The sequence below is a fragment of the Dermochelys coriacea genome, chromosome 6, assembly GCF_009764565.3.
Source record: "Dermochelys coriacea isolate rDerCor1 chromosome 6, rDerCor1.pri.v4, whole genome shotgun sequence".
In the NCBI taxonomy this organism is placed as follows: Eukaryota; Metazoa; Chordata; order Testudines; family Dermochelyidae; genus Dermochelys; species Dermochelys coriacea.
The window spans coordinates 14,053,303-14,077,711 of NC_050073.1; the positions used below are offsets into that span (position 1 = coordinate 14,053,303).

The window sequence follows — 24,409 nt, forward strand, 5'->3', positions numbered from 1 at the left end:
TGGATGACCTTCAGTGAGTCACTACACAAAATGTGGAAACTAGTTAAATAGAAATTAAAAGAAACGGTCACAAGAGTAAAATGCCTGCAAATGACATGGAAACTATTTAAAAGCACCATAATAGAGGTTCAAACTATATACATATCTATCCCAAATAGAGGGGGGAAAGGACCAAAAATGCCTCCATGGCTAAACAGCAGATTAAAAGAGGCACTTAGAGGCAAAAAGGCATCCTTTAAAAACTGGAAGTCAAATCCTGCTCAGGAAAATAGAAAGGAGCATGAACTCTGGCAAGTCAAATGCAAAAGTATAAAAAAGGCCAAAAAAGAATTTTGAAGAGCAGCTAGCAAAAGACACACAAGCTAACAGCAATTTTTTAAAGTGCATCAGAAGCAGGAAACCTTCCAAAAAATCACTGGGGTCACTGGATGATCAGGATGCTAAAGGAGCGCTCAAGGAAGACGAGGCTGTTGCAGAGAAGCTAAATGAATTCTTTGTATTGGCCTTCACTGCAGAGGATGTGAGGGAGATTCCCTACTTGAGTCATTCTTTTTATGTAATAAATCTGAGGAACTGTCCCAGACTGAGGTGGTTTTGGAAAAAATTGATAAATTAAACAGTAATAAGTCACCAGGACCAGATGGTATTCACCCCAGAGTTCTGAAGGAACTCAAATATGAAATTGCAGAACTACTAACCTGGTGGCTGAGCTTGGTGACTTTTGTTGTCACCCACAACCATTTCAGATTTGGGGACAATTTATACCTTCAAGTCAGTGACACTATGGATACCCGCAGGCCCCACAGTATGCCAACATTTTTATGGTGGACCTAGAACAATGCTTCCTCAGCTCTCGTCCCCTAGCGCCCCTCCTCTACTTGGGCTACGTTGATGACATCTTCATCATATGGATCCATGGGAAGGAGGCCCTTGAAGAATTCCACCTGGATTTCAACAATTTCCACCCCACCATCAACCTCAACCTGGACCAGTCCACACAAGAGATCCACTTCCTGGACACTACAGTGCAAATAAGTGATGATCACATAAACATCACCCTATCCTGGAAACATCACCCTATCCTACTGACCGCTATACTTACCTACATGCCTCCAGCTTCCATCCAGGACACATCACACGATCCATTGTCTACAGCCAAGCCCTAAGATACAACTGAATTTACACCAGTCCCTCAGACAGAGACAAACACCTTCAAGATCTTTATCAAGCATTCTTAAAACTACAGTACCCATCGGGGGACATGAGGAAACAGATTGACAGAGCGAGACAGGTACCCAGAAATCACCTACTACAGGACAGGCCCAACAAGGAAAATAACAGAACACCACTGGCCCTCACGTACAGCCCCCAGCTAAAACCTCTCCAGCACATTATCAATGATCTACAACCTATCCTCACTCTCACAGACCTTGGGAGGCAGTCCTGAAGCAAATACCAGCAACTATACACCACACCACAGAAACACTAACCCAGGAACCAATCCCTGTAGCAAACCTCATTGCCTACTCTGTCCCCATATCTACTCTAGCGACACCATCAGAGGACCCATCCATATCAGCCACGTCATCAGGGGCTCATTCACCTGCACATCTACTAATGTGATATATGCCATCATGTGCCAGCAATGCCCCTCTGCCATGTACATTGGCCAAACTGGACAGTCCCTACATAAAAGAATAAATGGACACAAATTGGACATCAGGAATGGTAACATACAAAAGCCAGTAGGAGAAAACTTCAATCTCCCTGGACATTCTATAACAGAGCTGAAAGTAGCTATACTTGAACAAAAAAACTTCAGAAACAGACTTCAAAGAGAAACAGTAGAACTAAAATTCATTTGCAAATTTAACACCATTAATTTGGGCTTGAATAGGGACTGGGAGTGGCTGGCTCATTACAAAAGCAGCTTTGCCTCTCCTGGAATTGACACCTCTTCATCTATTATTGGGAGTGGACTACATCCACCCTGATCGAATTGGCCCTGTCAGCACTGGTTCTCCACTTGTGAGGTAACTCCCGTCTCTTCGTGTGTCATTATATAATGCCTGCATCTGTAATTTTCAGTCCATGCATCTGAAGAAGTGGGTTTTTTTACCCACAAAAGCTTATGCCTAAATAAATCGGTTAGTCTTTAAGGTGCCATCAGACTCCTTGTTGTTTTTGTGGATACAGACTAACACGGCTACTCCCTGATATTTAACTGTGGTATGTAACCTAAGGCTTAAATCAGCCTCTGTACCAGATGACTGGAGCGTAGCTAATATAACACTGATTTTTTTAAAAAAGGCTCTAGAGGCGATCCTGGCAATTACAGGCCGATAAACCTAACTTCAGTACCAGTAGGTGAATTGGTTGAAACTAGAGTAAAGAATGGATTTATCAGACACACAGGTGAACATGATATGTTGAGGAAGAGTCAACACTGCTTTTGTAAAATGAAATCATCCCTCCCCAGTTTATTAGAATTCTTTGAGGGGATCAACAAGCATGTGGACACTTTTGTATGGTATTATGTTTTCCACTCTTCATTATTTCACACTTACCATGACGAAATTGACAAGGTCCCATACCAAAAGCTTTTAAGCAAAGTAAGCAGTCATAAGATAAGAAGGAAAGTCCTTCTCATGCATCAATAACTGGTTAAAAGATAGGAAACAAAGGGTAGGAATAAGTGGTCAGTTTTCACAGTGCAGAGAGGTAAATAGTGGATTTCACTAAGTATCTGTACTGGGACCAGTTCTGTTCAACATTCATAAATGATCTGGAAAAAGGGGTAATCAGTGAGGTGGCAAAATTTGAAGACAATACAAAACTACAAAGACAGTTAAGTCCAAAGCTGACTGTGAAGAGTTACAAAAGGATCTCACTAAACTGAGTGACTTAGCAACAATACTGCAGATGAAATTTCATTTTGGTAAGTATGAAATAATGAACACTGGAAAACATAATCCCAAATTATACATACAAAATGATGAGGTTTAAATTAGCTGTTGCCACTGAAGAAAGATCTCTGAGTCATTGTGGATAGTGCTCTGAAAACATCTGCTTAATGTGCAAAGGCAGTCAGAAAAGCTAACAACGTTAGGAACCTTTAGGAAGGGGACAGATAACACAGAAAATATCATAAGACCACTCTGTAAATCCATGCTACGCCCACACCTTGAATCGTGCGTGCAGTGCTGGTCACTCCATATCAAAAAATATATATTAGCATTGCAACCAAAGTGATTAGGGATATAGAACAGCTTCCGTATGAGGTGAGGCTAAAAATACTGGGACTGTTCATCTTAGAAAAGAGACGACCAAGGGGGGGATATGCTCGAGGTCTATAAACTGAGGACTGGTGATTTGAAATGAATAAGGAAATATTGTTACCCCTTCACCTAACACAAGGATGAGGGGGTCACCCAATGAAATGAATATGGAGCAGGTTTAAAACAAAGATAAAGAAATACTTCTTAACACAATGCACAGTCAACCTGTGGAACTCATTGCCAGGGGATGTTGTGAAGGCCAAAAGTATAACTGGATTCAACAAAGAACTAGATACGTTCATAGAGGATAGGTCTGCAGTGGCTATTAGCCAAGATGGTCAGGAATGCAACACCTTGCGCTGGGTGTCCCTAAATCTCTTACTGACAAAGGTGGCTATGGACGACAGGGAATGGATTCTGTTCTGTTCGTTCCCTCAGAAGCATCTGGCATGGGCTGCAGGATATTGGGCTAGATAGAGGTTTGGTCTGACCCGGCCTGGCTGTTCTTCTGGTTTGTATTTTGACTTTATATTCCACAGATGGGGGCAAGGGCTAGAGGGCTTTGCCTGAGTAACAGTGTTCAGCCATTAGAGAGAGGCTGGAGAGTGACTGAGTCTGGGCAATGGAGCTTCCCCTGGCTAGGCCAGTGGGGCTAACTCGGCACAGATCACTAGTGCCTGAAAGACGTTCTGCTCCCCAGCCTGCACCACTGAGCTGCACCCTGGTGGTGGAGGGCTCAGCCCGGTTCCCAGTCAGTGTCTCCAGCTTGCAAAGACCCAGCAGCACCATTTGGTGCCTGAGCATCTCAGCTGAAAGAGGCCAAGCCTTGAGGAAGCCAAGCCATGGAGGCTGAACGATCTCATCAGCCCCAGGGGTGACCCCTCCAGGGTGCGCAGCGTGGGAGGGAAGCCTGCCTTGGGTCACACCTGTTCTGTGACTTAAGAGTCCTTCATCTTCCAGGGCTGCCCGTGCGGCTCTGGGTTCACAGGTGGATTTATAGGGGTGAGGGAGCCATGCCCAGGTCAGCTCCAGCCCCATCCGGCTTGGCAAAAGAGGCAGCGCAGGGGTTTCGATGCCCAGCCCCACATGGAGTTTGGGGCACACACGTGGAGGCGGCCAGGATGCCCCGGCTCTCCCCAGGCCGGGCTCGCGGCGGACGGGGTGACTGCAGGGAAGGCGGCGGAGGCTCGCGCTGCCACCCCTCCCCTGTGAGCCCCGGCGGGCACGCGGGGGCGGGGCTGGCACCGCCACACACGGAGCGGCGGCGGGCGAGGCTCAGCGGCGCGGCGCGCTTGTGTGTGGACGGAGCAGGGGGCGCGGCGCGGCGCGGCGCCTGCTTAGCCTGGAGCCGAGCTCCTGGACGATCGCAGCCCGCTCTTCTGGCTGGGGGCGGCGGGGGCTGCTGGCTGTCCAGGCCGCGGGGGGTGGCTCCGTGAGGCGCCCGAGCCCAGCCGCGGAGTTCGCAGGCGGGTCCGCGCTGCACCGCAGTCCCGGGCGAGGTAGGCGGGCGGCCTCGGAGCGGAGCAGCGCAGCGCGCGGGCTTCTCCCTGCGGCCAGGGGCCCTTCCCCACCTGCTGCCGGGTCTGCTGGCCCAGCAGGTGCCCGCTTCCCGGCTCTGGCTGGCTTCGTGCGTGCGGCTTGGCTGGGGCCCTCCCGCGGGGCGGGCTCCGCGGGACGCCTCATGCAGGCAGGCGAGCGGGGCGGTGTGGAGCCCCCACGCGTCCAGGGGGCGAGCAGCCGGGGACGGTGCAAGGGGCTGCGGCGGGAGAGCAGCTCCCGGGGACGGGGCGTGCAGCAAAGGGCTGGTGCAGCGCCCGCCCGCTCCGGCCCCCCGCGCGCTGCCTGCACCGCGCCGAGGCAGGTGCAGTCCCTTGCCCAGCAGCCACTGCCTGCCCCCGGGGGGGGGCTTTCCCTGCAGACCCAGGGCCGGGCATGACTAGCCACAGCCCACGTTTCTCCCGGCGGTTCAGGCTCCTACGAAGTTTCAAGCTCCGGCCCGGGACCAAGGGAGGTATTTAGGCCAGGCTGCCACGCGGGGGCTCCCCTCCCAGTTGTCCACCCCAGCGCGGATCAGGTGGGGGTGTGCTGCGGGGCTCGGGGACGGGGCTGCGGGTGCTGTGTGTCGGTGCACCCCCGAGGTAGCGCGTTGCTGGGTCTCTGGCGGGGAGGGGGGGCCGTGCTCGCTCCAGCGTGGCGCTCCCTGGTTGAACGCGGTCAGGAGCTTAGATACTTGCCTTCGTAGTTAGCACTGAGCTGCTTCTTCCCGGGGGAGAGCCGGAGTGCTCCAGTTTCCTGTGTGAACCCCCCCGGGGCCCGAGCTGGGACGTGTGAAATGCTGAATGGCCGGTGAATGACCACATCTGTGTGTGGGAATCTAGGGCCCCTGGTGGTGAGTGCTGTAGAAATGCTGCTAGGAGAGATGACTTTCTGCCCTATTCAGAAACACTGAATATCTTAGAAAAAAGAAAAGGAGTACTTGTGGCACCTTAGAGACTAACAAATTTATTAGAGCATAAGCTTTCGTGAGCTACAGCTCACTTCATCGGAAGTGAGCTGTAGCTCACGAAAGCTTATGCTCTAATAAATTTGTTAGTCTCTAAGGTGCCACAAGTACTCCTTTTCTTTTTGCGAATACAGACTAACACGGCTGCTACTCTGAAACCTGTGAATATCTTAGGGGTGGTTTCTCAGCTGCGTGGAGTTGGGGAAAAAGGTGGCTTCACACCACAGGGGCAGGTTCAGTCTGTCACAGTTTAGGTAGCCTTGAGGCTGCAGTAAATTGCCTCTGGCTACAATGACCCTCAAGGGGCTGGTTCACCAGCTGGGGCAGCAACAAAGGAGGTGGAGATAAATCAGATCTACACTGCCAAGATTTCCCTGGTGCTGGGACAATCCCCAGGAGGTCAGGTAAACAAACTTTATGCCCCTTGTAAGCTGCCAAAGCCTCATGAAGGGGCTGGATCAGGGCTGAGACTTGACCCTCTGAATGTGCTGTGATTCAGTGTGTTCTAGATTAAAGGGGGTTTAGGTACGTAACTAACACATGCTGCTAGAACTAGACTGGGTCTTACACACAGATACGCGGAGGTCACATTCTCTGCCTTTTACTGCCCCGTCAACCTGCAGAAGCTGGGAAAAATGCAGATCCATTTTTCAGAGACTTTCTAATGAAAGAGGCTAGCCTGCACCGTGATGGCTTGGAATCTCTTGGGAATGGCTGCAAGCTCAGAAATTCACGGAGAAGGGCTGACTGCACCTTTGTAAGAATTTCAGCTCTTGTGCACCTGTGAGAATCCCTCCAGCCTCCTCTTGAACCTGACTGGCTCTTGTATCTCAAGGTTCCATTTTTAAAGGAGGGAAAATCCTAACTCTCCCCAGATAAATTCTTCCACGGCTTCTCCTGTTAACTCCTCCACATTGCCCTCCCAGACATTGCTGCATTTAACTTCTTCTGTAGGATGCAAACACACCCAGAGGGCAAGGCCTGCTTTGCATGCATGGAACCCTGGGCACTGTGCAAGAGGGAACACTTGAAACCGCCATCTTGTTTGCATGCATGTTGGAATGCAGATTTTGGTGTGAACCACTAAGGAAAACATGGGGGTCGGTTCTAGTGGCAGGTGTTTGCCTTAGGGAATTTGGGCAAGAAAACGCCATTTTGGCAGTGGGAAATATCCCCTCATTGTTCACAGTAGGGCTAGTGAGCTGGTTAACTGCTGGACTATCCTCAGAGGGCGCTTGCCTGTGGACTTCCAGCCAGTGCTTAATTTGTGCCAGGGCTCAGCCCCAGCAACTCTGGGTTTGCCACATTGCTTATGAAAGTGTTTTTAAAAAAAAAAAAAAAAAAAAATTGCTTGCGCCCTGGCACCTGTTTCATTATAAATTAAGCACTGCTTCCGGCCACCAGTTTGATGCTCAGTGTCAAGGAGGGACAGCTGTGACATGAACCCTCCTCCAGGTCACTCTCCTTTCACAAAGCCCTTCCAAGACTTGGGCACTTGCCATTCATCTATTCTGACTCCTCCTCTTCCCCCTTCCAAATGCACGTCAGCCACGTTCACTAGTTTCAGCGCATGGAGGTGCCAGCTGCCCCGGGCACTGGGGAAGTTTAACCCTCCCCGTGGGCAGGTGGTTTCTGCTGGGGGGTGGGCCACCTTTAATCTGCAGCTTTGCACTGTGAGAACCCAGGCCATAGAGGCAATTGAATTGGTATGTCCTCCCCACCATCCTGACTACATCACTTCCCTGGCGTCAGTGGCCCCCACCCAATCCACATTGTGAACACTTTGTATAGCAAAGCTTCCCCACTCACCAAACTCTCCACAACTGGTGCCTTGTCTGAGACTCCAGGCCTGCGTTATGCTACCATAAACCCATCAGAAAATCTAACGTGGGGCTTTTTGCTCCCCCCCAGCCTGGCTTCTCTTTCCGAGTTGATCCTGCAGTGAAACCATAGTGCTGAGTTTCAGACAGAATTTGCTGTGTGGATATGGGGCTGTTACTGCATTGCAGGGAGGGGAGCTGAGCTGGGAAGGAGAAACTTAAAGGGCTGAATTCGTATCAAAGAGGAAGACGGGAAGCAGTGACTTCGGCCGCTGCCCAGAGGGAATTCCTATTGTATAAGGGGGTGGTTGCCTAGTGGTTATGGCAGGAGACTAGGATGTTAGGATACCTGGCTCTGACACTGATCCGCTGGGTGGCTTGGGCAAGTCACTTGACGGGTGTGTACCTCAGTTTCCCCATAAGTGAAATGGGGATAGTTATGGGCCAGGCTGCAGGAAGGCCTCCTCAGGGAATCATGTGGGAAGTATTTTCAGGACAGTGGTACACAAATATAGGATACAGCCATGAAATACTTGCTAGCTTGCAGATACCCCATTATGGGGAAGTCCTCCTTTAGCCAATTCTGCTGCTTTCATTTGCTCTCTTTTAACAGCAATTGAGGTGTGGGATGAAATCGAGAGGGGAGAGCCAGTGAAAGCAGGACTGTGCTACAGGGAAAGCACCTGTATATAGAATATCATGCGAAGATCTGGAGTGTGGATTCTAGTCAGTGGCACTGGCTGCGGGGGGTGAGCTGGGGAGCTGTTGGGACTGTGAACACAAGGTTGGGGTAGTGTTTGGGAGTTGAATGGCCTCAGAATCGGAGGGTGGGGGCAGGTAATGGGGGGAGCATGCGGCATTGATGGGGGGAGACGGATGGAAGGAGGAGGGAAGGGATGAGATTAAGTTATTGCTGATCTATATCTGTAACCCATTGCAGGACCCTTTAAGGAGAGTGGATAGACAAGTGGTCCCCTCTACTGGGGTGAAGGGACATACAGGTGAGAGTCTGGTTGTTTTCGGGTACCCCCTGCCTCTCACAGGGAGAAGAGGGGGGTGCTGTGCGGGAGCACTGCTCAGCCAGTCCAGGGAGCAAAATGAGGTGGGAGCTCCCCTCTGCTTTTAGTAGCTGTATATTCAAGCCCCGTGAGTCCTCAAATCCAGGCTGGAAATCTCCTGGAAGAGGCTGTCTCATGAGATTCCCTCTAGTGCTTCCAGCTGGGGCAGAGCCCCCAGGAGCAGCCTTGGCTGTGGCATCTCAGCCCTACAGTCTCTGCTTGGAGCCTGAGAGCTCGCTGGCACGTGGGACTGAACCAGCGTTTCTGAAAGCAGGATGCCTCTCAGGAGAGGTTCCATACCTATTGTGGCTGAAGTTTCAGGTAGGACCTGAATGCCCCTGGCTCAGCGCCACCTGTCCTCTGGACTCTGTAGGTGAGTTATTGCCTCTTGCATGCCAGGCAGTGAGGATGCCAGGTATTTCCGGAGATTTAGTAACATCACTGTTATATTACTGTGAGCTCTTTGGCACAGGGCCTCTCTCTCACTCTGTGTTTGTACAGCACAATGGGGATATAATTTCAATACTAACAATCACTCTAAAGAAAATTGGTATCTCAGCTGCCTTTCTGGCTGTCCTGTGCTACTGAGGCAGTAACATAATAGACTGTACAACATTTTCCAGAGCAACACTAAAAAGATACCTCTCGCTGGGAGTTCTTACCACTCGGTGTCATTATCCAGTAGGTGTTTGGCTATTCCTGTCAAGAGCACTGGAACAGTGCTGCCCTCGCGGGTGGCTCTCCGTGACTCGCTCTGATAGAATGACTTGGTGTGATACACCCAGAATGGCCGTGGTTTGCTCAGTTGAAATCCATACCTGGGGCATAATGTGGGCACTATTCTGTTGCTCTGAAAGGCAGAGATTTCAGGTATGTTCTGTTCTGGGCAAAGTCGCCTGCAAGTAGTCTTGTTTCTTTGAAAATTTGGGAGTGAATTTAGCGCATGTGAAAGGAATGAGTAAGTAGTACTTGGCATGGGGTGCACCACCCAACTCTGCCAATGTATTTCTGTCCTGACTTACAGTCCCCTTGCTAGTCCAGCCCATGGTCTCACACCCTGCCCTCTTGCTGTACCTCGCTTCTGGCCCATGACGCTCCCTCCTATTCCGTTCCAAGGCTTTGTAACAATGCCGTCCTCTCAGAGGTCGTTGTCATCAGCTGGGATAGAATCTAGACCCTCCTGCTCAAAAGTCCAGGCCCCCACCACCTCAGCTAAAGGAGAATCCCAAGTAGGAACAGAAATATTAAGGCTTTTACAGTCTTCATTGACTGCAGCTGTTAGAGGGTTGCAGAAGTACCAGAGCTGGCTAGAACTTGGGAGTTTTGGCTCACAAGGGGTTGTGGAAGCTGGATTGATTAGGTTAGATTTGCATGGGTTCCCACCCTGGGTGTGGCTTTGGATGTTTCAGGTTCAAAGCCAATAAGCCACTGAGTTTTGCCTGGTTTTGTTCAGAAGGTTCTGATCAAGCAGACTGGGTCAGGTCGGACATTCTCCACTGGGGGAGCGAAAGCTGTCAATGATGCCAAAGCAGAATTGCCCTGTGAGGCCTCTGGCAATGGGCCTTCCCAGCAGCAGGTGCTCAGAAGGGAAGGATTCGGAAGTGGGCTGTTCTTCCTAGTTTCTTCTCCAACTCTAAATTTCCTTCAGTTCTGCTGTTACATTGCACCTCAGCCTGGCCTCATCTAATCACTTTCTCTCTCCTGCTGTTTTCCTCCAGGGGCCATCCCCACTACATTTGAAATCAATAGGAAGCTCCAATCAATTGAGAACTAACAGGCCAGCGCATTGACTACCATTGAATTGTCCATTGCCTAACCACTCATCCACATGCTGAAACTCCTGCCTCTTTCCCTCTCCGTTATCTTGGAAATCATTTATGTCCTCGCATAATGATCATTCTGGGGACAAATACCACTTCCCAGTAAGCTAGCAGTCAGTGCTGACCTGTCCTGCTGTGCTCTGTGGAACTCTGCGAATTTCTTTCCTTGGTCAAATGTTGTATATACACACAAAGTTCAAATACACCCACAGCTCTTAGGGTGGACCAAAAATCATCATAGTTCCATTGACTTGATTTACAACAGTTGAGAATCTGGCCCTCTCTTTCCAGACCTTCGCAGAGCCTTTATTAGGAGTTTGTACCACACTTGAATAATAACCATGGTTTCTGCAAGTCAAAAACAGGCCTGTCAATACTGAACAGTCAATAGGCATCGATTGTAGATTCCTTTTTGGGTGAGAATCTCATAGAGCAAGTTATTTATTTACACCATGCACTGGGTATGTGGAATAGCAGGAAATCTCAATATACTCATGGGCAAGATTCAGTTACTTCTTAAAGGTGTAAACACAGGTGGGAATCAGCTCATGTATGGCTGCCAGCTTCTTTCTGTCTTGAGCACAATGGAGTGGGATTAGTCAGGGACTCGTTCTCCATCTGCCTGGCTGTCAGTCAGTGAGGTATCTCCATCCACATTTGTGGCTTTAGCAAATATGCTTGCTGGGAGTCAGTACCTGCTGGGAAATCAGTGGAGTTACCCTAGATTTACATCCCTACAAGTGAGGGCAGAATGGCCCCTTGTATTTAAAGAATCCTTCCAGCAGACTTGAACAAATAGCACACACGGCCATGGTTTCCAATACCCTACCACTGGCTTTCACCTCGCAGTTTGTGTACTCAGCTACCTGGGTGTCAGTAGAAGTTCCCTCCTTTCCTTTTCTGCTGTGATTCACTCTGTGCCATGGATTTCCTTCCCACAATTCTCTGCCACCGAAGCCCTCCCGAGGCCACAAACACTAGATGAATGCATGACTGAATGAATCGGGCAGCGGCAAAAAAGGAGAGAGCTTTGTGTGTAAATATTCCCATAAAGGCACAAGTTAACTGGCCGCTGGGGCTCAGGCCGATATCTCCCCCATAGCCAGGCATGGGGAGGGGGTTTCTGCACACCCGGTGACCGTGACCACTGCCGGAGGCCAGATAATGGACTAGAGAGACCGTTATTTTAGTCCAGTCTGGCAATTTCCTGCATTCTGTGTCTCAGTCTGTGGTATTTATCGGGTGCCTATCACCATAGTATCTAAGCACGTCACAATGTTTAATGTATTTATCCTCACAACACGCCTGTGCCATTATTCCCATTTTACAGGTGGGGAAACTGAGGAAGAGCAATAAAGTGACTCACCTAAAACTGCAGAGAGAACCTATGGTAAAGCGGGGATTACAGTGCGGGAGGGCCAGGTTCTTATCCACATGCTCAGGCCACTGGAGCACAGTACTTGGTTGTGTCTGGGGGACGGCAACTGGAAAAAGGTTTAGTAGTTGGGAGGTAGATGCAGAGGACTGTTTTGGGGGCCTGTGGGCAAGGTGGCAGCTAGAGTGGAAGGTGGGTTGATGGGATTGATCTGTGGGATGGGGTGGATTGAATGTTCAGTGAGGGCCCATTACACAGAATCTTTGCTTGTGGGGCAGTTGCTGTCTTTCTGTCCTGTGTTTGTACAGTGCCTAGCACAGTGGGGTCCTGGTTTGTGACTGGCTTCTTGGTGCTACCACAGTACAAATAATAATAAGACAATATCCCTGCACAATGTATTAGTTTAAACCCCTTCTAATGGGGGGACAGCGCTGAGGGTAAAACGGTTCCCAGGAAGCTGGTCTGGTCAAAGCGTGTTGGTGGGGTCTGTGCTCTCCATTCCCGAGGGGACATTTAACTGCCAGGATGTCTCCCAGGGGGCTGTTTTCCTCCTCCTGCAAAGCACAAGCTATTTATTTCTCCATTGCGAATGGAATATGATTTCCCTGGCTCCGCTCCCCAGTCTGCAGCTGCTCATAAAGAAAACTAACAAGGATCTGGCTCCAACCGCCTTGTCTTCATTAGATTGTCACCAGCCTCCGCTGGCTCTGCCGGCGCTTTAATGAAACTGCTGGTGACGCATACTGTCAGGTTGAAATAATGGGGCTGGTTGAGAGGCATGGAAAGATTTAACAATAAGTCCTTCCCCACCAGCAAAGCCATGAGGGAGGTCTTGCACCACAGCACCCAGCTCCAAAGGAAAGCAGAAATTCACACTCAGTTCTGAGAGGCCCAGAACGGGCATTTCATTGAAATGCCCAAGGGAGAGTCTGAGTTATTCAAATCCAGGGGGTTGAATCTGTAGCCCCAGTGAATCAATGTAGCTGAAGTTGATGGAGCTATTTACGCTAGCTGGAGGGTTTGGCCTTTAAATCTCCAGGCTGTCTGTTCAGTAAGGACAATCCTGTATTCACTACAGGGCATGGAAAAGTAGCTGTAGGTTTCTCTCCTCCATAATCCCTGGGCTCAAAGGATGGGATTTGAAGGGGAGAGCTGGAAAGCCACAAAATGACTCAGTGAAGTGCTCAAGGGAAAGGGGTGTAATTAATACAAAATACTCAAGTTCCCCACAAATTCAACCCACCTCCTCAGCATCTTTTGCCCATGCATTGAAGTCCAACATTTATGCAGCCAGGACCATACAAAAATAATTCAGTTTCTACATGAAACTCCAAAGTGAATCTGGAGATGTATTTGAAACCTGCTAAACTTCTAGCCTTAGGTTTACAGCTGGTTGGGTGAGAATTTCAGTGAAAAAGTTCAAAAGAGAGGAAAGACTTTGGGGGTTTTTCAAAAAATGTTGCAGGAATTTGCAAGTTTTTGGATGAAAATTTTCACTGAGAACTCTGATTTTTCCTTTAAAAACATGGAAAAATTTTGAGGAACACAAAAATCTAGTTTAGGAAAAAAAGGCCAAAAAAAAAGGTGTAATGGAAAATGTTCCACCCGTGCTACATGTGGCATTAAAATGTTCCCTCTGAATTGTAGCTAAGGGCTATACTAAGCAGAACAGTATGCCAGCATCCTAGCCTTATGCTATGCTCTGTTCTCAGTAGACTGAGTTTCAAATCAGGTCACAAGTGAAATGATTTTAGCACAGTCTCACCTAAGTCTCTAGCCCATGTCTGTCCACTGCGCACAGATCGGCCTGCTTTGCCCAGGACGAGCTCCAGGGTGGGGTGTTGGAACAGTGCTACCAGTCTTTCATCTTCAGCTGTATGCCCGCCAGACTTGCCTCACTCCCATTGCTGTTTAGCACTTACGATTCTGTTGCAATATAAACCCTTTAACAACCAGCCAAGATTTTAGGGTAGGGGTGGAAAAGACTCTGCCTCATCTTGACTTTTATCGAAGGGGATCTGTTACCTTGGCAGCTTGCCGTGGTAGGAGCCACTTGCTGAGTTGGAAGCTGATTGCCAAGCTGAAATTGGAAAGAGGAGCCAGGTGTTTATCCTGCTAACATGTTTTCTTTGTCAAAGACTCATTCCATGGGGTTTTGTTGAATTTCTGTCTTTCAATTGGATGTGCAGGTGTAACCCACATACCTGGGTGTGGTGTACTGTCCCATCTAGAGGCACCGAGACCACTTAGAAGAGCTAGAGATGAATGAGTTTGCTCTACAGTCTTAGCTAACAGCCAGTTGGCTTTTAGCTCATGCACTAAGCTCCAGAGGTCCCCAGTTCGATCGTGCTAGCCGGCGACCAGGGTCTGTTGGCGTTACACAGGTATATCCAGTAGGCAGCCTAGGGAGAGGCTTCCAGACAGCAGCCACAGCAGCAGCAATGGTTGTACTCACTCCAGCGTGACTACCATTACCATAACGTGAGGACAGTCCAGACCCAAAAGCATTGATTTTGAGACAGACATGATCTCTTTTGGTCTGAGCACAGCACTGGAAGCCACAAATTCCTGAATGCTGCTCCCCCTCTGACACTGACTCTCTCTGACTTGGGGCAAATCAGTTACCCCTCTCCCTGCTGCAGATTCCCCATTCATAAAATGGGGATTACAATACTTGGCTAAATCCCCATTTTACAGATGAAAAAACTGAGGCAGAGTAGTTTGCCCAGGGCCCCAGAAGGAGTCTGTGTCAGTCTTAGTTACTGCACGGGCGCATTGTACTGTGAGTCATGCTAAATTTGACTCCTGCTTATCCCATGGATCCTAGGTGCATAGCGTTATGACTTGGCACTGGTGGCAGGGAGATCTGACAAGTGTTTAAATGACCGCAGTTTTTTTCCAGCTCTTCATGTATGTTTTTCCTTTGAGAGCTGCTTATTCTTCAGAGTAGCTTTGAATTTACAGCCCACCTATAGAAACGGTCCTCTGGGGATGCCAGACAAGTTTTTACTTTAACCCTGTGCAACTGGAGATTTAATTCCATCCACTTGATATTCTAATGGTGCTTCCTAGCACTGACATCTCTGGGCTTGGAAGAGTTTAATGTGCGTATGTGACTCTGTGAAAGCCCCCCGGCCCAGCTGTAGAAGGATGACTACGCAAAGCATCCTGGGATGTGGATAGTGTCTGACAGGCTAATCATTCTGTGAATTTTCTTCGTTGTCTAGTTTAATCTTTTCTGATGCAGTGAGACGAATAACACAGCAGAACACCAGTGCTGGAAGCCGCAAGCCTTTCCTGAGCACTGTAGCTGAACACTGGCAATGGAAAGAATCTACCTGAGCAACCAAGCACCCATGTAAAATAACAATTAATTTGCAACCCCAATGCAAGAGGGACTTTCTCTGCCAAGTAGAATGGCATTGTGCAATGGCAGAGGGAACACACCAGGCCAAATCTGCCCCTGCTAGTTCTCTCAGGAGCCCACAGTCTGCCCTGAGGAGGGTCATGGAGTCAGCATTCTTATGCAGAGGTTTTAAGGGAATGTTCTCCCTGCGCGTAAACTAAGAAGTTTGGGGTTTTGTCTATTGGCATCTTCTAATGATCTGCAATAGGCCTTGTACTGTGAGTGTATTGGCAAGGGTCTTTTTGCATAGCTGTGTTGGATAAAGCACCTTAAAAACATATGGCCTTGCAAAGATTCTACCTAAATGTAGCAGAGGCCATGAATTTAGAGTGTGCCCAGCAAATTAGCCAGGCACCATGTTGGAAAATTCCTCCAGGCCCCAGAGGTAATAAACAGCCACTGCTGCAAGAATCAACTGACCGGGTATGGCAGAATCGATACATTGGAGTGATTTAGGAAAAACACTGATCCCCTATTGAATTGGCAAGCTGTCTATTCTCCAGAACAGAGCCAGCTAGACTTAGCAAGGAGCTAAACAATGGTGAAATAGGAGATGCAGTGAGAGAGGAAGCTGAAAGGTGCAACAGCCATGTATGCTTAAAAACAGAGTGGAAAAGGGGTGGGGTGAAAAGTCTGGGGAAAATAAGCCCCCTGTGGGCTCTGACCTGGAGGAGTCCGTCCAAAGAGAGAATTAAAAGGACTAGGGGGTAGGGCTCACTTCACCAGCTGGGTTCAACAAGTCCAAACAATTGCTCTTTCTTCACATGGTGAAAACAGCCCAATGGCTGACTGTTAGTAGAATTACGGTGGCGCTTAGAGGTCCCAAAGAGCAAAGCCTCACCGTGTTAGGTGCTGTATATGTAGTTAGGAAGAGACAGCCCCTGCTCCAAAGAGCTTACAGTCTGAACAGACACAGGCAAAGGAAGTATTATTATCCCCACATCACAGATGAGGAACTGAGACCCAGAGATTGTCACTTGGCTGAGGTCACCCAGGGAGTCTGCAGGAGGGCTGGGCTCTTGGGTCCCAGTCCAGTGACTTAAGCACAAGTCCCTCCTTCCTGACTGTCTGTGGAAGAGTGATCTAAATTTTAGGCCTCCCAATGGGAAGAGAACCGTGACAAGCACACCTAGCGCCAGCAGACTGAATGTACCCGTCACCTTTCCATCAGCCTGAGAAGTGGGGAAAGCGGGGAAGACGATGGAGCGTGGAGATCCCTGTGAAAGGCAGCAGAGCCATTGCCCTCTCAAAGACATTTGGAGGCCAAATCCTAGGGAAATGGGCCAAATCCTGCCAAAATATCCATCATCTGGAAGGGAGCTGTAATTCTTCTTCCACACAGAAAGGAGACCTCAGCAATGACTGATAAATCAGAGTCCGGTTGGCAGTTTATAGCGCAGTAGTTTAGCAAGGTTGAACCGAGCAATCAATGAACTCTATTGCTGGACTTTGACCAAGACATGAGGCAGGTTTTGATCAAGACTTTCCTCAGGAGCCCACCTGCACGTCGTGCAGCGCTGCAGGAGGGGAAGGTCTGGAATGCCCCCTGGGATGCTATTCTCATGGAATTTCCCACCAGGCTAAAACCCATGTTAAGGGTTGGATGCCCTGTGCTCATAAGCTTCCAACCCAATCCTAGCTGTCTTGGGTATTTAGATGGTTCCTGTTATGGTAGTACCCGAGAAATGTCATACCTTTAAGGTATTTATTCTCACAACACTAGCTCTAGGTGCTTGGAGCAGTGCAGGGACTGCGTGCCACGTGGGTGGGGAGAGATGTACTGGGCAGAGACACTGCCTCCGCTATGCATTAGCCAATGGAGTTGGCTGGGCATGGGGGGAGGGGTAATGCTGCACCCCATAAAGGAGTGACCCAAATGACACTCCCTAGTGAAACGGGAGCCTCAGGAGGAAGAGTGTCTCTCTATGGCCAGATGCCCCTGGGGTGGTGTCTACCCCTTGGCCCTTACAATGGGCTGCGGCAAATAGCACTATGTAGCGCTGTGTGCACACCCCAGTCAGGGTCAGCAGGAGGAGCGGAATGTAGCCCGGTGGTCTGACTAAGACAGCCTGTTATTCCTGAGATGTGTGGGGCCGTCTGGAGTTGCGTGCATATGAATGGAGAAGTAATGGGGGTAATATATGAGCTGAGAGAGGTGCTGGATGGTACTAGTCCTATATAAATAATCAGAGGTGGTTGAAAAAAGGTGAGTATATTTCATAGGAAAATATTGAAAGAAACCATTTTTTAAATTTCATTTAAATTGTTTAATAATATTTTGGTGGGGGGTGGGACCCAGCTTCTCCGTTTATTCCTTTCTTTTCCTCTCCTCCCCATGCTTTTTTCCCCCTCAGTGGTGAAAAAGGGGAAATTATTGTTGTGGGAAGGGAAGGAGAGGAGTCAAAGTGGGATTTTTTTTTCTCCCCACCAAAACAAAAGCCACAACTATTTTAATTGAAAAGAAAAAAATATTGACCAAAATTACATTTCGTTATGGTTGGGGAAAAAAAAAGTTTTTCATCGAAAAAACCTTTTTTTGGCAGGGATGGGGAGGGGCGTGGAAGTGGGTGAGGCCTATAAATAGTCTCAGGCATATTCCCACTTATCTATTGTGCATCACTTATAATGTCAAGTGAAAACGAGCTCTCTCCAGTCCCTCTCTGGGCTGCGTGACAGAAAGTCAAACCCAGGCTTTGTCCAGGAGCAGCTACAGCCGCAATTGAGCAGGCTCTGAGTAAAGAGCCACAGTGCCCAGACCCCTCTCTCTGCTAATGCTAGTGCTCTATCTCCCCCTTCCTGCATTAAAGAGAAATGGAGGTCTGGGGCTGGAGCTCCATAACATGTAGGTTTCATATTCAGAGTTTGGGTTTAGTCCTGTGTTCAGATTGACATCTGGGTTTGGATTCCTACCACCCAGAAAGTTGCGGGGAGAAGGAGATGTCTGACTCAAGAGTTTGGTTTGAACCCATCCCTAGGTTGGTCACATATAGAATGCCATACCCTGAAATCAGGTAGTGTCCTTGTTGGCAGGGCCAGTGCCTGTTTTAGGTAAAGCCCCTTGCGTGGTGGACAACTGAAGAAAGTGCCAGCTAGCTGAGCTGTGAAACTGACAATAGTCTGGGGCAGATACCTCCACCACCAGGTCTGTCATGGGCTGACACTCTGCCTTTCCTCTTATGCAGGATTCCAGTGTCTCTCTCCTTCCCCTGTCCCACGCAGTCTTTGAACCAGCACCTCACATGCAGGGCATCAGGCCAGGGAGAGTTTGCGTGGCTGAGGAGAGGGAGAAATGGCCAACCTTTTTTTTGGTAACCCTTCCAAGCACATCTCTCTGATGCTCACCAAGCCCCTTCCCTGTGCACACCCTGTGGCAGAAGCCCTGGTTTTTCATTGTGGTCATCTGTCACGGGGCAGAATTTAAATCCAGTGACTGACTGATTGGAAATGCTCTTGTGTGAGAGATCAAATACCTCTCTCTTCTCTGTGTGCTTCTCCTCTCCTGACTACTTTTGTTTGTACATTTCAGGCAATCTCTCTAGCTGAGAGTAATAGAGCTGGACATGGACAGTAATATAGCTGAATACCGCATCAGTGGTGAGTACCTCTAAACAAGCACTAGGGGACGTTGTTTGGGATGGATTTGAGCTGTAATTCTCCGATCTGGGGAACAGAGAACAGCTGCCTTTCTGGGTGTCAGATGGGACTGGTACAGTGACCAGTTCTGAGAGGTCCATGTGGAAGTACTCTTAACACAGTGTATACACCTGTAGAACTCACTTTTGCAGGGCATTCCTGAGGCTACTAAATTGGAAACCTTTGCAAAATGGGATTATTCCCCCCCCCCCCCCAAAAAAACCCCATTGAAGTGAAGTTAAGTCTATAGGTGTGTACCAGTGGTTTGGAATGTGTTCCCTCCAATGTGTAGTAAGCCAGGAATTGGAGAATTAAGGGTTTACTCTGTCATGTCCTCACAACAGAGAATTAAGGGGTGTTGAGAATAATTCATTGATATTTTGAGATGCTCTAAGCATGGGGGCCATATACAGAATAAAACTTGCAATACTTACATTGTAATTGGGGCATGGATTGTCTTTGTTCTGTGTTTGTACAGTACCTATCACAATGGCATCTTGGTCCAGGATTAGGGTTCCCAAGTGCTACACAAGAAATAATAAATCATAATACACCCACTAGGATAAAAATCAAAAGGGCACTCCATCTTCATCTAATCCATCTATCAGTCCATCTATTTTTGTATTGCGGTAGAATCTAAATCTAAAGCTAAATCTAAATCTAGCACCCCAAACGGGGATCAGGGTCTCATTGAGCTTGGCACTGGACAAGCAGAACAAAAAGATGGTCCCTGGGCTGTCCCAAAGAGTTTACAGTCTAAGTACAAATGAAGAGACAAAGGGAAGTACAAGGTAATGATGAGACAGTACTGATCAGTGTGAAGAGGAGTGACCACAGCATACCTCATGCTTCACAGCCCAAGTAGATCACCAGCCATGATCAGGAAAAACTCCCCTTCTCTTCCCCACTCTATCACAATTAGATCAATTTTATAGGTATTATGGCTTCCTCTGACACATCCATCACTGACCATTGTCAGAGACAGGGTGTGGAAGTAGGTAGACCATTGTTCTGCTCAAATATGATATTCACAGTCTAAGACGAAGTCTTGGTTGTATATTTTTTAAGAAATGATGCGAGTGGACCAGAATGTTGTCATAAGAAAAGGGTCTGCTATTTGAGAAAAGGCCAGTTTCTGTTTTCACTGCTGGAGGCACAGATCTCATGGTGGCATTGCATGACAAGGATTTAATGTCTTGTTGCATGTTGAATGATGGATGTAGATTTAACTATTTTATGTGATGGATGCTGGCACAATGCAGCAACAATGTGAAATGTACCATGCTGGAACTCCTGTATTCTCTTAAGTTGACGGTGAAGAATGCAGATTTTTCTCTGTATAGCCAGATAGGCATAGGAAGCTTTCTCCCAAATTCATTTGGCATCACCAACCCATTGGAAACTGGCCTTGTAGAAAGGACAATGTATTTCATACACCCAGAGAGTATGTTCTGTACACTTTATATATGAATAAAATCATCTATTGAGGTAAATTGTCATAGTTCCATTGACTTTGATGGAGCTCTGACACTCTATACTAGATGAGGATCTAGCTTTGTGCATATGTGTGGGGGCTGAAATATATGAAAGCAACCCCGCACAAATTAGTTCATAGTGAGTGAAATGATGATTGCGATTTCCATCACAGCTCTTTGGTGGGAAACAATTACACAGGACCTGCCATTTTACAGGAGCAGATGAATGATCCATCTGGTCTGGTGTCCTGTTTCTGACAGTGGCCAATGCCACATGCTTCAGAAGAAGATGCCCCTTTTTCAGTCCCCCTTTTTCCCCATAATTTGGGGATGGGCATTCCTTCCTGGCCCGGGCTGGTGATCAGTCTTTGCTGTGAAGCATGAGGATTGAGAGCCCTTGGTTTAGTGTAACTTTAGATACCCTTGTGATTCACTTAATGATGATACCTAATCCTCTCTGAGTTTACTTAGCAGCGTTTCCCAGTAAAAGCCTGGCACTATTGCTCTGAAGTTAAATGTTATCGCTAGACAGCTTGTCCAGGAATTCCAGACTGGATCAGACCCAAGATCCTTCTGGTCCAGTATCCTGGCTCTGACTGTGGCCAGGACCAGATGCTGCAGAGGAAGGTGTAAGAAACCCTGCGGCAGGCAGATGCGGGATAATCTGCCACGCATTAGTTCTCATCCTCATCACTGAGAGATTGGTTTAAGCTCTGAAGCATGAGGTTTACTATCTCTGCCCCTGGACCCCACTCGTGACAATAACTCTCCTCTCTTCTAGTTATAAGGAGTCCGCACGGGTGGGAAATAGGCATCTATGTGACTGGTGCACTTGTTCTGCTGGGAATCGCTGCACTAAACCTGTGGAAACTATGGAAGTCTGGGAATTATCCAGCACCGTCTCCATTTCCCAATTACAACTACCGATACCTGGAACAAAAGTACGGGACTACATATTCGGACATCAAACACAAGGTAAAAGCCCTTCCTGTTCAGTGTGTCTAGGTCGCTAAAAAAACAGGAGTACTTGTGGCGCCTTAGAAACTAACAAATTTATTTGATTGTAAGCTTTTGTGGGCTACAGCCCACTTCATCGGATGCATAGAATGGAACATATGGTAAGAAGATATATACGCATACAGAGAACATGAAAAGGTGGAGTAAGAGGCTAATTAATTAATTAATAGCACAGTAGTGTCCAGGAAATGGACCGCTTATGTAGCCCAATCCACACAAGCGGTCCATTTTCTGGACACTACTGTGCTAATAAGCGATGGTCACATAAACACCACCCTATATCGGAAACCTATTGACCGCTATATTTACCTACATGCCTCCAGCTTTCATCCAGGACACACCACATGATCCATTATCTATAGCCAAGCTCTAAGATGCAACTGCATTTGCTCCAATCCCTCAGACAGAGACAAACACCTACAAGATCTCTATCAAGTGTTCTTAAAACTACAATACCCACCTGCTGAAGTGAAAAAACATATTGACAGAGCCAGAAGAGTACCCAGAAGTCACCTACTATAGGACAGGCCCAACAAGAAAATAACAGAATGTCACTAGCTGTCACCTTCAGCCCCCAACTAAAACCTCTCCAGCGCATCATCAAAGATCTACAGCCTATCCTGAAAAATGATCCTTCACTCTCACAGATCTTCCTCACTTACAGACAGCAGCCCAACCTGAAGCAAATACTCTCCAGCAACCACACAACAAAAACGCTAACCCAGGAACCTATCCTTGCAACAAAGCCCGATGCCAACTCTGTCCACCTATTTATTCAAGTGACACCATCATAGGACCTAATCACATTAGCCACACCATCAGGGGCTCGTTCACCTGCACATCTACCAATGTGATATATGCCATCATGTGCCAGCAATGCCCCTTTGTCATGTACGTTGGCCAAACTGGACAGTCTCTACGCAAAAGAATAAATGAACACAAATCTGACATCAGGAATCATAACATTCAAAAACCAATAGGAGAACACTTCAACCTCTCTGGCCACTCAGTAACAGACTGAAAGGTGGCAATTTTGCAACAGAAAAGCTTCAAAAACAGACTCCAATGAGAAACTGCTGTGCTTGAATTAATATGCAAACTACATACTATTAACTTGGGTTTGAATAGAGACTGGGAGTGGCTGGGTCATTACACATATCGAATCTGTTTCCCCATGTTAAGTATCCTCACACCATCTTGTCAACTGTCTGAAATGGGCCATCTTGATTATCACTACAAAAGTTTTTTTTTTTTTCCTGCTGATAATAGCTCTTCTTAATTAATTAGCCTCTTACTCCACCTTTTCATGTTCTGTGTGTGTGTGTGTGTATGTATATATATATATAATCTTCTTACTATATGTTCCATTCTATGCATCCGATGAAGTGGGCTGTAGTCCGCGAAAGCTTATGCTCAAATAAATTTTAGTCTCTAAGGTGCCACAAGTACTCCTGTTCTTTTTGTGGATACAGACTAACACGGCTGCTACTCTGAAATAGGTCGCTAAACGTTCCCAGCAGCCATCAAGCTTTTATAAAGACAGATCAATATGGAGAACATAATCAGCTCAATCCTTTGATTTCCTTAGCAAGGTCTCAAACAGAGGAAGAAACATCAAGCATTATTTTGGGGATAAATTAAATTTCAGGAATATATATTTTGGGGAAAAAACAAATAAACCTTGATCACAAGCCTGGCTAAATATACTGGCCCAGATCCTCAGCCGGTATAAGCTGGCATGTCTCCACTCACCTCAGCTGTGGATCTGGCCCATTGGGTCTGAAGCCTAGCATTCTATTGTTACCACCAGCCAGGAGGCAGAGGTGGACTTTGATCTTCGCTGCACGTCAGTAGGACATCAGCCTTCTGAAGAGTTTACTGACATTATTGCACTGTCCCATCCTGGTCACCAGTATTCTTTGGTATTGTTTTCCATAGACAGAGAGAGAGAGAGCATATGCTTTGGGTCTGGCTCCTACTTTGGAGTTTACTCAGCTCATGATGCAACTATTGCCTCGTAAACAGGGAGCGTCCTCAAATTATGGAAATAGAAGCTCGGTCTGACAAGCTGCTGTCAGGAGGACAGGGGGAATTCACAAAAGAAACTCTAAATCCACCAGAGTAGCTATTAACACCAACAAAGAAAGGAAAAATCAAGGCTGGGTTATTGCTTGTAAATCTTAGCAGGATGGGGAGTTAAGGACTGGAAGCCACAGGGTTAAATCACAATAACGCTGCTAAATTTGACCTAAACTCATAGTGTAGACCTAGTCACCTTATTACAAAGAGGACACTGTAGAAATGGAAGAGGCGCAAGGGAGCTGAGAGCAAACAGAATGATACAGGGGCTTTAACTTAGGGCTTGATCCAAAGCTCACTTAAGTCAATGAGTGTCTATCCCTCAACTTCAATGAGCTTTGGCCCTTAAGTGAGAGAAGAAACAGAATCCACTAGACATGTGGTGTTTGTAAACTAAAGGAGAAGATATGCATAGACCGAAACAAACAAGGGCCTGGGAAGGCAAGAGAAATGGCAGGATTGTCTGATGAAATGGTGCAAGAAGATATGGAGCTGATTCAGCTCCATTGAAGTAAATGGAAAGATGTCCACTAACTTCAATGGGAGTTGGATCAGGACCTCTGAGTTAAACAGGCATTCTTCAGAAAATGGAACTCCAACCCAAGTGAAGTCACTAGAAAGCAGCATAAACCACAGCAGAAACATGCAAGAAGAAAATTAGGAAGGCGATGAAGAAATTTGAAGAGCTAATAACCAAAGATAAAAAACAAATCACACAATGTTCTTTACATCTATTAGAATCAGGAAACCTGCAAGAGAATTGGTGGGGTGGCTGGACCATGCGAGGGGTACAATGAACAGTTACATGGTAGAGCCACAAAATGATTGCTTTGCATCACCTTTCATACAGACAAGGTTGGGAAGGTATTTGTCCTAGATCTGAGCTAAAGGAAAATATGACTCATTAGGTCCCTTCCAGTCCTCCAATCCAGTCCCCTGAGATTG

The 24,409-nt window shown here is 47.6% G+C and overlaps 1 protein-coding gene across 2 annotated transcripts in view; it reads left to right on the forward strand.

The window, feature by feature from the left end:
- Window positions 1-4,532: 4,532 nt before the first annotated feature.
- SYT12 (synaptotagmin 12) overlaps window positions 4,533-24,409 on the forward strand; it is a 58,542-nt gene continuing 38,665 nt past the window's right edge. The window contains exons 1-4 of one of the 2 annotated variants that reach the window (XM_038407909.2): window positions 4,588-4,777; window positions 8,542-8,602; window positions 18,787-18,854; window positions 21,150-21,343. In XM_038407909.2, the coding sequence (XP_038263837.1) occupies window positions 18,821-18,854; window positions 21,150-21,343 (228 nt within the window). In that variant the 5' untranslated portion in view covers window positions 4,588-4,777; window positions 8,542-8,602; window positions 18,787-18,820. Of the gene's footprint in view, window positions 4,778-8,541; window positions 8,603-18,786; window positions 18,855-21,149; window positions 21,344-24,409 lie in introns of both variants that reach the window. The other variant, XM_038407908.2, reaches the window with a different exon arrangement.